General features: G+C 46.0%; 1 protein-coding gene across 2 annotated transcripts in view; it reads left to right on the top strand.

Moving 5' to 3' along the window:
* The first annotated feature begins 8,199 nt into the window (after positions 1 to 8,199).
* GALNT12 (polypeptide N-acetylgalactosaminyltransferase 12) overlaps positions 8,200 to 12,282 on the top strand; it is a 43,277-nt gene continuing 39,194 nt past the window's right edge. For both annotated transcript variants that reach the window (XM_002743144.5, XM_054258232.2), the window contains exon 1: positions 8,200 to 8,635. In XM_002743144.5, coding sequence (XP_002743190.5) covers positions 8,256 to 8,635 — 380 coding nt within the window. In that variant the 5' untranslated portion in view covers positions 8,200 to 8,255. The remainder of the gene's footprint in view (positions 8,636 to 12,282) is intronic.

Here is a 12,282-nt window from a genome sequence, read left to right on the forward strand (position 1 = left end):
AAAGGAGGAAACATATGGGAAGGAGAGAGCAGAGGGACAGAAAGACTAGAGGCTGATGCAGTGGATTAAGCAGGAGGTAAGGAAGGCTTAGAAGTAAAATAATCTGTGAAGAGTACAATATTTACTTTAAATGTCTAACTTTTTTTTCCCTAACACGCTAACTATTGTTTTAAAGAATTCTGATGTTGTAGAAATATAGAATGCAAACTCCTTGAGATCAATGGCTTTGGACATTATTTACCTCAAATCCCCAGAATCTAGCACACTGGCTCCCAAATAATATGTGATCAATAAATATTTCTTGAAAAAAAATGAATAAATGGAACAGAAGTGAAAGGACCACAGAATCTCACCCATCAGAATTAAATATAATATAGTTAGTGGTTTTGTAACTATTCCTTTAGATTTTTTCCCCTTTCATATGTTAACATATATTCTTTTAGAAAAATAGGATCATACTATTCATATAGCTCCACGACTTGCTCTTCTCCTCCTTACAATTCATCTTGAACATGTGTGTATGTTAAATGCCTACAATTAACTCATGCTTGTAAATGGCACTGTGTTATATTATGGTATTGTAGGGATGTGCAGTATTTTATAATCTGTTGATGGAAATTCGGGTTGTTTCCAACTTTTTGCTTTTATATACAATACTGTCATAAGCTTCCTTGTATGCATAGCTTTTGAGCGCTTAAGAGTCTATTTTTGTTGGATCGATTCCTAGATGTGGAACTGCAAAATCAAAAAGATGTTAATATTAACATTTCTAATATACGTTGCCTAATTGATTTCCAAAAGGTTATACTAGTTTGCATTCCTGCCAACAGTGGATGAGAATGTGTTTTTTCACATCCTTGCCAACACTGGAATTAACCTTTTTCATTTTTGCCAGTCTGATAGGTGAAAAATTATTTCAGGTTAGGTTTAGTTTGCATGTATTTTAGAGAGTGAGCATATTTTCATACACTTATAACCCATTTATATCCTTTTGGGTGGAACTGTCTATTCAAATCCTTTGACCATTTTTATTTCTGTTTGTTCTCTTTATTTTCCTATTGATTCACATACTGGGTAAATGTCATCTGCAAATATCTCTTTCTGACTTACCTTTTGTTTCTGAACTTTGTATTCTTTTGGAAGCTTTACAGAATTCAAAAATTTTTATATAGTCACATTTAGAAATATTTTCCATATGGTTTCAGGCTTTTCTCATTCAATACTTTTATTATTAAATTCCTTCCTTCCTTCCCCTTCCTTCTCCTTCCTTCCTTTCTTGCTTCCTTGCTTCTCCTTCCCTCCCCTCCCCTCCCCTCCCCTCCCCTCCCCTCCCCTCCCCTCCCCTCCCCTCCCCTCCCCTCCTTTTCTCTCCCCTCTCTTCCTTTTTCTTTTACTTACTGTGGCATCTTTAGATCATTTGGAGTTCATTTTAATGTAAAGTATGATGTTGGGACTTGATTGGATTTTTTTCCAAATGATTATCAAGTTGTCCCAGTTATTGCTTGAATTAGCCACGTGTTCCCCACTAATATTTGAAATACCACATCTACCATAGATCATATTAAACTCTAAAAGGAATGTAATAACCCCTATGAAGTGAACTAATATGACAAATTAAAAGCTCCTTCTACAGAAGTCGACTTGCTGGTGAGCAGCCGATGACATAACATGGTACGGTTAGTGAACTGATAAGCCCCCTAAACGTAGCAACAAACCCAAGGGCTTTACCTCTGTTGAAAAGATGCTGTAGTTCTCACGGGCTCCCAGGTGGAGCCAATGCTTCTGGTCTAAATACCACACTTCACGCAGCAAGGTGCTGGACATCTTCCATTTGCCTCGCTGATACTCTCTCCACTCTGTTTTGTGCCCCAGGAGGGTGACTGTGTAGATTGTATCAGTTCATCCTCCCAACAACCCTACTCAGGTGGTGCTGTCATTCTATCACCATTCAATAGATGAGCAAATTGAGCCCAGAGAAGTAAAGGTAACTTGTCACACTTCAATCCATGAAGGCGCTGGGTTGAGCTCAGGCCAGTGAGCTCCAAGGTTGTGTTACCCCCTAAGCTAAGCTGCCTTTGGATCTGATTCCATCCTGCCCAACAGTGAGTAGTGTGGTGGGAAATCCTGGACTGGGAGTCAGGAGACGCAGATACAAATCCTTGCTCTGCCACTTGCATGTGTGTAACCTCAGGTAAGTTGCTTCACTTCTCTTGAGCCTACATTTTCTCATCTGTCAATTGCAAGGTTGTCATAGGGTTGTGAGACATAGTGAACTCCAAGTTTCTCTTCAAAGAATCAGTATGTCAATATGCTTAGTTCTTTGTCCTCCATTTTAAAATTTAATTTCCTTGTAGTTTCAGGAAACAACCTTTTCCACCAGTTCTAATCAGTAGTTCACATCTGTTTTCCTGGTTCCCTGCTTTGTCCTAACTCATCCTGGTCACCTGCTCCAGTAACCTGCTCTGACCTAGGTCATCCCTGGCTACCTGCTCTGACCTGCCTGTAACCGTCCCTTCTGCCAAACTATCCACCTCACCAAACTACCCACCTCACCAAACTACCCACCCCGCCGCTCCGGCTCGTACCTCTGCTCTCTTTAAAATAGCCAATCAGTATTAGTCTAGAGCATGCAGTCTAATCCTAGCCAATAGAGGAGCAACATGGAAGTAGGGGCAACCTCTGTCAGGAGTAAGTACTCCTTTCACTCCCTTGTCCAGGTGTGTGCTTGCCATTGTTCCATCTGTGAGCCACACCCTTCTATAGCAGTAAATTGCCTTCAGAATTACGTCTCATGTAAAATAGAATTAGCCTTTTTGGGGCAAAGATGGCCACACAGACACAGGTTGGATATCACTCTGTACGACATGTGGTCAGGTTTTAAATACTTCGTACTTAGATTTACATGCTTGTCCTTTTGGCAAAGCTGAGAATTATTTTCATACCACCAAATTTTGACAGTGTAACCCCAGGGTCTCAACACTCCTCAAATATCACACTAGGTAAAAATATTGAAATGCCACTGTTAAGAATGTCCCCTCCTCATGTCCAGTGTTTATATTTACTACAAATACTAGGTCTCTAAGTCCTGGCCTTCTGTACTACGTAGCATCCCTAAGACCATGACAAAAAAGAGTGTGAGAGTCAGTGGGTCTCGGACAGGAACCCGGAGTTTACCTTTTTCTATCTATGTGGTTTACATGAAAAACATCTGAAATCCAGAAATGGAAGTAATTTGCACGAGGTTGCCTAGCTAACAAGAGTGGTGCTACAACTCAAAGCTAGGTCCATGGTACTGCATGAATTTGTATCAGTGTGGGAAAAAGGAAGGTCTTAACTTGTGAGACATGATTGGAAACAGAGCAAAAGGGAAACGGGAAGCTAATTAAACATCTATGGAACCCTGTTATTTGACTGGCACTGAAGTAAACAAAGGAAGGAGGGAAAAGAGGGAACTTTAGGGGATGGCAGTATAGTCACCAACTTTGGAACAGTTACAGGATAAGAGATCTGTGGTAGCCATAATGGAGGCAATCTTTATTAACCACATTCCATCTCTCTAGAAGTATGTCAAGCAATTTGATGTATCATTTTATTTAATCCTTATGACTTTGCAATGAGGTAATAATAATAATAAATAATGACTACCATTTTTTGAGCATCTTTTACATATAGGGTGAACACTATGCTAAATGTATTATAAACAGTATCTGATTTTATTTATACAACATGATTATGAGATTGGTACTGTTGTTATCCACAATAGAAAGAGGGAAAAATTGAGACTTAGAGAAAACAGCATTTCTTTGATCATACAACTGGTAAATAGAAGAAATAAATTAAAACCTGCATCATTTTATGAAAGAACCTAATCTTTTAAATGCATCACTATTCTGGCTCTCAAGTACAGATTGCTTAAAAATGAACTCAAAAGCATTATTTATCAATACTCATGGTCTTTTATTTTCCTCAAAAATAATCAGATCCAAAATAAAAGTCAGTATTTTGCAAAGAAAAAAAAAGTAAATTGCCTTGCTGGGGAAATTTGTATTCGAGTGCTATTTGTTTTGTGGCACTGAAAATTTTACTTATAACGGAGTGAAATGAGAAACTACACGACGAAGTCCAGCAGTTTACAGCACACAGTGTTCAGTAAACAGCTTTTTTCTATTACCTGGGGCTTGAGCCCATGTCTGGTAAGGCCTAATTCTATTGCTCTTTTCTCTGCATCTGAACCTCTATTAAGAAGCGTTCCAATTTGGCAAGCTGATCCAAGACATTATGAATTGTAATCCTTGTCTGTTTTCTAATCTGACCGTAGATCTTAAATGTGCTGGGTGTCTGAACAGAGGCCAAAGGGCTCAGGTCCAGGCCTACCTATCACACCCGCTTTCTGGCACCAACCAGCAGACTCTATTCTGTGTGAGAAGCAGGAGGGGTCCTGAGCACTGTGGGTGGAGCTACTTCCCTGGAGCCTAATATTAGCAGCAGGTTGTCCTGAGTGGGAACTGCTGCATGGTTCATCCCAAAACCCCTCCCCCGCTGGAACCTGGGGGAGATTTCCTCTGGGGATACCAGTAGCCAGAGGCTGCATGATAAAGACAACAGCAAGTTAGATTCTACCTCTCCCTGAGCCGCCAAGTTCAAGGTCCTCTCCCCTCACTGTATCTCAGACTCCGCATTTGTCAAATGAGAGAATTGGACCAGATTTGTGCTTTTTAAACTTTCTGGGTTTCTTGTCTCCTTGAGAATATTTGATAAAAAAAGCTTTGGACCAACTTCCCATAGTAAAACAACAACAACAATATAGCTTACATTCTATCGTTTTTTTTTTTTTTTTTTGAGACGGAGTCTTGCTCTGTCTCCAGGCTGGAGTGCAGTGGCATGATCTTGGCTCACGGCAACCTCCACCTCCCAGGTTCAAGCAATTTTCTGCCTCAGCCTCCCAAGTAGCTGGGATTATAGGCCCTGGCCAACATGCTCAGCTAGTTTTTGTATTTTTAGCAGAGACGGGGTTTCACCATCTTGGGCAGGCTGGTCTTGAACTCCTGACCTTGTGATCCACTCACCTCCACCTCCCAAAATGCTGGGACTACTGGTGTAAGTCGCCATGCCCAGCCACTCTGTCCTTCTATAGGGGGTGCAGAAGGATTGTTTTCCTTGAACTAGACACCAGCAGAGGGCGTTCTGGATTAATTTAAGATATGATTTGAAATCTCTGCTTTCACTTTTGCATTCAGATAGCTGTGTAAGCATTACCATCAGAGAAGCTTTCCAAAACTCCTAAACTAGATCAAGTTCTATTATTCTTAGCCCTTTTAGCGCCCTGTAATTCTTCTTCAAAATGCTTTACACAATTCTAATTATCTTTTGAATATTTGTCTACTCCATTAGACTTACTTCGTCAAAGGTCTCACAGCATCATCTCAGGAACAAAGTGGCAGCTTCGTGGCCTTTTTTGGTTGTTGTTTAATAGAAACAGGGTCTCGCTCTGTCACCCAGGCTGCAGTGCAGTGGCACAATCATAGTTCGCTGTAACCTTGAATTCCTGGGCTCACACAATCCTCCTGCTTCAGCCTCCTGAGTACCTGGCACTATAGGCGTGTGCCACCATGCCTGGCTAATTTTGAAATTTTTCTGTAGAGATAGGGGTCTTGCTATCTTGACCAGTCTAGTTTCAAGTGATCCTCCTACCTCAGCCTGGGATTACAGGTGGGAACTATCATGTATAGCCTTCATGGCCTTTTGCACCTAGCCTCGGAGGTCACAGAGCCATCACAAGGTGAGCCAGCTGAGAATTTGCTATTTAAGGACTCAAAAGAGTATAGCAGAGAGGGTGAGCCTGCAGGAGTCAGTGGGATAGCCTGGTGTCTATTGACCTCAGCGCATCTCCATCTCCTCATCTAGCAAACACATGAGCATGTCCCATGTGTTTGACACTGTACCAAGCTCTAGGATCATTAGGTGACCACAGCTCATACTTTAATCCCTTACATTCTTTCTGTTGTAAGGCCAGGGTGTAAATTAAACACAGCCCAATGTACCAAGTGCTATAACAAAGTGCAATGATGGGTACGGATTGAATTGTATACCCCCAAAAAACTCTTTGAAGACCTAAGCCTCAGAACCTGTGAAGGTGACCTTATTTGAAAATAGAATCTTTAGAGATGTAATCAAGTTAAAATGAGGTCATTAGAGTGGGCCCTCAACCGATATAACTGCTCTCTGTAGGAGAAGAGTGGAAGAAACACAGAGATACACACACACTGGGAGAAAGCCCTATGACGGCAGAGGCAGAGATCACCGTGACAGGTCCACAAGCCAAGGAATGTCGGAGATTGCCAGGCACACCAGAAACTTAAGAGAAAGGCTGGAACAGTTCTCCCCTGAGCCTTCAGAGGGAGCATGGCCCCGCTGACACTTTCTTTTTTCTTTTTTTTTGAGACGGAGTTTCGCTCTTTTTACTCAGGCTGGAGTGCAACGGCGCGATCTCGGCTCACTGCAACCTCCGCCTCCTGGGTTCAGGCAATTCTCCTGCCTCAGCCTCCTGAGTAGCTGGGATTACAGGCACATGCCACCATGCCCAGCTAATTTTTTGTATTTTCAGTAGAGACGGGGTTTCACCATGTTGTTTCGATCTCTTGACCTCGTGATCCACCTACCTCGGCCTCCCAAAGTGCTGGGATTACAGGCGTGAGCCACCACGCCCGGCCCCCGCTGATACTTTCATATCAGGCTTCTAGTCTCCAAAACTGTGGGAGAACAAATATCTGCTGTTTAAAGGAACCCAGTTTCTGGTACATTGTTATAGCAGCCCAAGGAACTAATAGAGATGGTCAGTTTGATGTGTTAACTTTGCTGGGCTATCATCCCCAATTGTTCCGTTGAACACTAATCTTGTTGTTGATGTGAAGATATTCCGTAGATGTGATTAACATCTATAATCACTTGACTTTGGGTAAAGGAGATTATCAGAGCAGGCCTGATTCAATCAATTGCAAGCCCTTTAGAGCAGAATGAGGTGCCCTGAAAAATCAGAAGTTCTGCTTGTGGACTGCAGCTTCAGCTAATGCCAAGGAGTTCCAGCCTGCCCTTCCTGATGGCCCACCCTGCAGATTTTAGATTCACCTAATCAGCCTCCATCATTGCAAGCCAGTTATTTGTAATAACTTAATATATGGTTCAGTTTATCTAATGGGACTCTGATTAATACACAAAGGGTTGATCTTGAAATCTATTTTCCTAAGAGACTGTGGAGTAGATGAACCCTTCAGAGAGGGAGCTTTTGGGCAGGGTGTTGAAGGAAGGGTAAAGATTGCCAGGTGAGGAAGGGCATTTCAAGTAGAGGGAGCAGCATGTGCAGAAACCTAGAAAGGTGCCTTACTTTCCTCCTCCCCCAGTGGCTGAAGATAGGAGTTACAGAGTTTATCCTGATTACTGAGTTTTTTTGTCCTCCATTATATTTTGCCCCTAGGAGAGACAGCCTTGTCCCTCACTCCAGTCTTGGCGCTGCTAAATATTTCCAGCACCCTAGCAGCTTCCTCATTCCCTCAGTCCCCTCAAAGGAAACCTCTCGCCAAGGCCAGGAGTATTTAACAGAGATGGATGGCCTGGGATGTGTGATTATATGATGTCTGTGTATGCTTGTTTTTCTGAGGGGCTAGTTCATTCCTTTGATCAGTTTCTTGGAGGTGTCTGGGAAGTGGGGAATAAGAAACACAGCTGTGGATGGGTGGCGAGCCAGGCAAGGGTTTGCTATTCAGGGGCTCCAAAGAGAATGGCAGAGGGTGGGTCTGCAGTAGTAAGTGGGAGAGCCTGGCGTCTGTTGACCTCATCGCAGCTCCATCTCATCTGTAAAAGGGAGCTCATAATCCTAGTTGATGGTTGTTTTATTGGACTGTGTAAAGATCAATGAGATAATGGCAGCCGAATTCACAGCACCCTGCAGGGTGCATTCCGCTAACACTAAGCGCCTACAATATGCCAGGCGCTAAGGGTTTTATCACCATCACCTCCTTAATAATGCACCATAGCCCAAGAAGGAAGGTGCAAGTCTCAGCCAGCCCTCTTGAGGACCCAGCCGAGTTGAGCCACCCCGGGAACTGCCCTCGGGGCTGGAGGGCTGCGGGACAGAAAGGGGGCGGTGCGCAGGTGGGGCGGGCTGGGGGCGGGGCGGCGCGGCGGTTCCGGGATCCGGGTCCCGGACTCCGCAGCCGCCGCCTAGGGGCGCGCTGAGCGCTGCCCCACTTGGCGGTCGCATGTTGGGGCGCGCGGCGCGGCGGCGCTGCCCGCGGGGACTGCGGCGCGGCCGGGAGGTGCTCTTGGTGCTTCTGGCGCTGGTCGGGCTGGGCTCGGTGCTGCGGGCGCGGCGCGGAGCCGGGGCCGGGGCCGGGGCCGGGGCTGGGGCTGCGGAGCCGGGACCCCCGCGCACCCCGAGCCGCGGGCGGCGCGACCCGGTCCTGCCACGGCCGCCGGTGGCCGTGAACGCGCTGGGAGCGCGGGGCGAGGCGGTGCGGCTGCAGCTGCAGGGCGAGGAGCTGCGGCTGCAGGAGGAGAGCGTGCGGCTGCACCAGATCAACATCTACCTCAGCGACCGCATCTCACTGCACCGCCGCCTGCCTGAGCGCTGGAACCCGCTGTGAGTGCACAGGTCGGGGGAGGAAGCCCGTCCTCAGAGCCCCTGGCCTCAGTTTCTGCATCAGAGCAGTGGCAGGGGAGGGCTTGGGTCTCCAGGATGGAGCGTCTTATTGTATCTTTCTCCGAAGAAGTTAGCGTAAGGGCTCGTATTGGGGCGGGGAGGCAAGAAAGTAAAAAAGACAAAAGTAGGAAAAAAATCCCAGAAATTGGCAAGTCTGTTGCTTGGTGATCTCTTTGCTCCCTTCTCCTTGAGAAGTTACCGTCTCCGCCTTGAAAAGGTGGGGGTCAAGGCTAAGCAGATGGGTTTGAGGCCAGGACCCCCCAGCACCCACAGGACATCCCACTCTGCCCGCCTCGCAGTGCCTCCGCGAAGCTGAAAATTCCTCCAGGTGGGTGGGAACCGGCTCCATTCATTCATCTGTGTGTGCCAGGTGAGGTGAAAGGTGGCTGGAAGGCCCCTCAGCGGCAGAAAGCCTCCTGGCGCTCTCCTTGGTCGTTGGATTTCTGAGCTTTGGGTGGAGGAAAGCCGGAAAGGGCAAGGGATGGGAAGGGCTCCTTCTGGCCGTGATCCAGCCCAGCTCACTCCCGTGGGTGGTGCCGGACTAGAGCCACCGTGGTCAGAGGCCTAGTTCCTGCTGGAGCTGCTGGCTGGTCAGGTTGTGCCTTTGCCTAGGTGAGGAGCCAAGGCACACACTGGCAGCAGGAGGAAGGCCAGGTGGCTGCTGCCACCTTTGCTGCTGGGCCTCCTGGACTCTCTCTTTTCCTTCGAGGTGGCAGGGATCTTCCAAGTCCATGTTTGAGCCCCCTCCTTACAGACTTTGAGGAAAAGAGGACTCAGAGAGGGGGGTGCCCATTGGAGCTGGTGGGGGCAGCCTTCTATGTGCACCAGGCACCTGCCACTCCTCTCCCCTCCAAGCCATTCCTGCTTTACAGGTGCGGAAATAGATTCAGAAAGGATAGGTGACCCACCTAAGGCCTCTCGGCTGGAATGTGGTGGGAATGGTCTGGAGGGACTATGGCCCTCCTGGCTCACTTGGCACCATGCTGGTCTCAGGATTCTAGGGTCCTGCTCCATGGTACCTTGGCCAGAGAGACCATGAATGGTGTGATGAGGATGCCCCACCTCTGCCCCGGTGTTTCTGCTGTCCTCCCTGTTTCGGGCATCTCCTCATGCCCAACCTAATGTTTCTGCCTGAAGCATTTTTCACTGTTAATCTTTTTGAGTAAAACTTTGTTGGAATTGTTAGCAGTTTCTCTACTCACCAGCCTAAGGCATGCTTAGCTTCTTGAAATCCTGAGGGCACCATTAAGGCAAAGCCAGGGGAAACTTTCAGGTTATACCCAGCTTCAGGTTAAATTCAGCCCAGGGAGAGAAAATCTTGGCTCTTTTCTCTGATCTCTGGCAAGCTACTTAGCCTTTCAGAGCCTTAGTTTCCCCCTCATTTGCAAAATAGGAAACTTATAAACGTCAGTATCCATGAATTCTACATAAAAGTGAGTGGAAAGAACACAGCTTAGGAATTAATAAAGCACCAATACCTGGGAGCACACTATGTGCTTAATTCTTAGTTTTTTCACCTTTCCCTGTTGGCAAGAATGTACTCAGGAGGTTGCTTTTGAGAGTCGCCCAGGGATTGGTTATAGTTTTTCTTTCCTGGTTCCAACTTCCTTTATTGTCCCAGGTTGTGAATATCTCTTTGAAACACTGTGGACAACCTGTGGGGCTTATGGTAACCTGTCTCCATGGTGACGCAGCTGCCCTGTGTCCTCCCAGGATTTGCTTGTAGATCCTGCTGTTGCATTGACCCTGGGAAGTTAAGCCAAACCCAGCATGATAAGGGAGTGTGAATGCCTCCTGCCTCTAATTCCTGCAGCAAGGCCTATTGGGTTATTCTTACCCAGACAGAGAGAAAGGTGAGCTTGAGCTGTGTGAGTCTCTGTTGGGCCAGGCTTTGAAATGCAACTTCAGAGTGGTCAGTTGAGTCAAGGCCTTTTGTGGAGTCTCACTTTTTTTTTTTTTTGACGGAGTCTGGCTCTGTCGCCAGGCTGGAGTACATACAGTGGTGCAATCTCAGCTCCCCGCAACCTCCACCTCCCGGGTTCAAGCGATTCCCCTGCTTCAGCCTCCTGAGTAGCTGGGACTACAGGCACATGCTACCACACTTGGCTAATTTTTTGTATTTTAGTAGAGACAGGGTTTTGCCATATTGGCCAGGATGGTCTCGATCTCCTGACCTTGTGATCCGCCTGCCTTGGCCTCCCAAAGTGCTGGGATTACAGGCATGAGCCACCGCGCCTGGCTGGAGTCTCACTTTTATTACATTGCATCCAGTAGCTAATCAGAGTCTTGAGATTTTGCCTGAGAAACCCGAGTAGCAGATCATGAGTCCACAGTGTGGGTGTGGGGTCCCTGCGAATCTAATAAACAGAGGGATAGTGAGGGTCCTTGAATGTTGTAGGAGGGAGGGCCCCAAGGGAGCATCTAGTCCAACCAGAGAGGAAAAGTCACACCCTCAGGTCACACAGCACATCTTGGGCAGAGCCACAATCCAGATCTTTTACTCTTTCCTCCCTTTTTTTGGGGCTGGGGGACAGTTATTTCTATGTTTATTTTAATTATAAAAGCAATGCATATTCAGTCTAGAAATGTTAGCATACACAGAGAAACAGACAAGTAAAAAAAATTAAAAATCACCAAGAAACCTACCACTCAAGGAGAACCATTGTTAACATTTTGCTGTGCCTCTTTCTAGACCTTTCGAGGCAGAGAAATCGGTTTTGAAAAATACACATCTAGGTGTGTGGGAGAACCTACTCCAACATCATTATGTACATGGGCCCACAGTTGTTTTAAATGAAAGTCTTTGCTCTGCGGTGCCTTTTACCAGAGGCAGGGAGTAGGTACCATTTGGTTTGGCTCTTCCTGTTGTCAGCAGGGTGTGGCACTGTGTCTGCTTTCTTGGAGAAGGCCAGACTGCTGAAAAGACATTTCAGAGTGCTGGTCGTAATTCTGTGAGGCCCAGTATAGACCTAGACCCCTCTATGAATTTAATAGTTTACATGCCAGTGGATTCGAGTATAGTTTTGTTAGTTGCAGCACTGAGTTGAGGAGAAGGAGGCTGATGATGACTAGGAATACTTCCTTGCATGGAAGCATAATATTAATATAAATAAGTCTAGGAGGTATAGGTAGTATAATAAGTAAGTAAGCATAGTAGTATATTATGAATAGCATCTCAGCAAGGAAGGGGAATTTTTACTCTGATACGATAGCAACTCAAAGTGGGAGGCGGATAGATGGATTTGTGGCCCTAGGGAACTTTTAAAAAGATACTGATGCCAGGAACCTTCCCCAGAACAATTAAATGAGAATTTCTATGGCTGGGACCTAGGCTGAATCTGATATGCAACCATGGGTGAAAGCTACTGGCCTAGAGCCTGTGGATTTCTGAGTCAAAAGTTTAGGGTGTGTGCTTTGGAGGGTGTGGAGAATACCAGAACTAGACAAAGTAAGGATTAATAACAGGTCAAATGTAGTTGAAGCCAGTGATGACATCATAGTCAATTGAGTGGTATGTCACAGGAAATGGTTACTAATAATGTTGTACCAAAATTTGCAAAAAAGTTTTAGTTTTCACAGAATGCAGG

This window comes from Callithrix jacchus, chromosome 1, assembly GCF_049354715.1.
Source record: "Callithrix jacchus isolate 240 chromosome 1, calJac240_pri, whole genome shotgun sequence".
In the NCBI taxonomy this organism is placed as follows: Eukaryota; Metazoa; Chordata; class Mammalia; order Primates; family Cebidae; genus Callithrix; species Callithrix jacchus.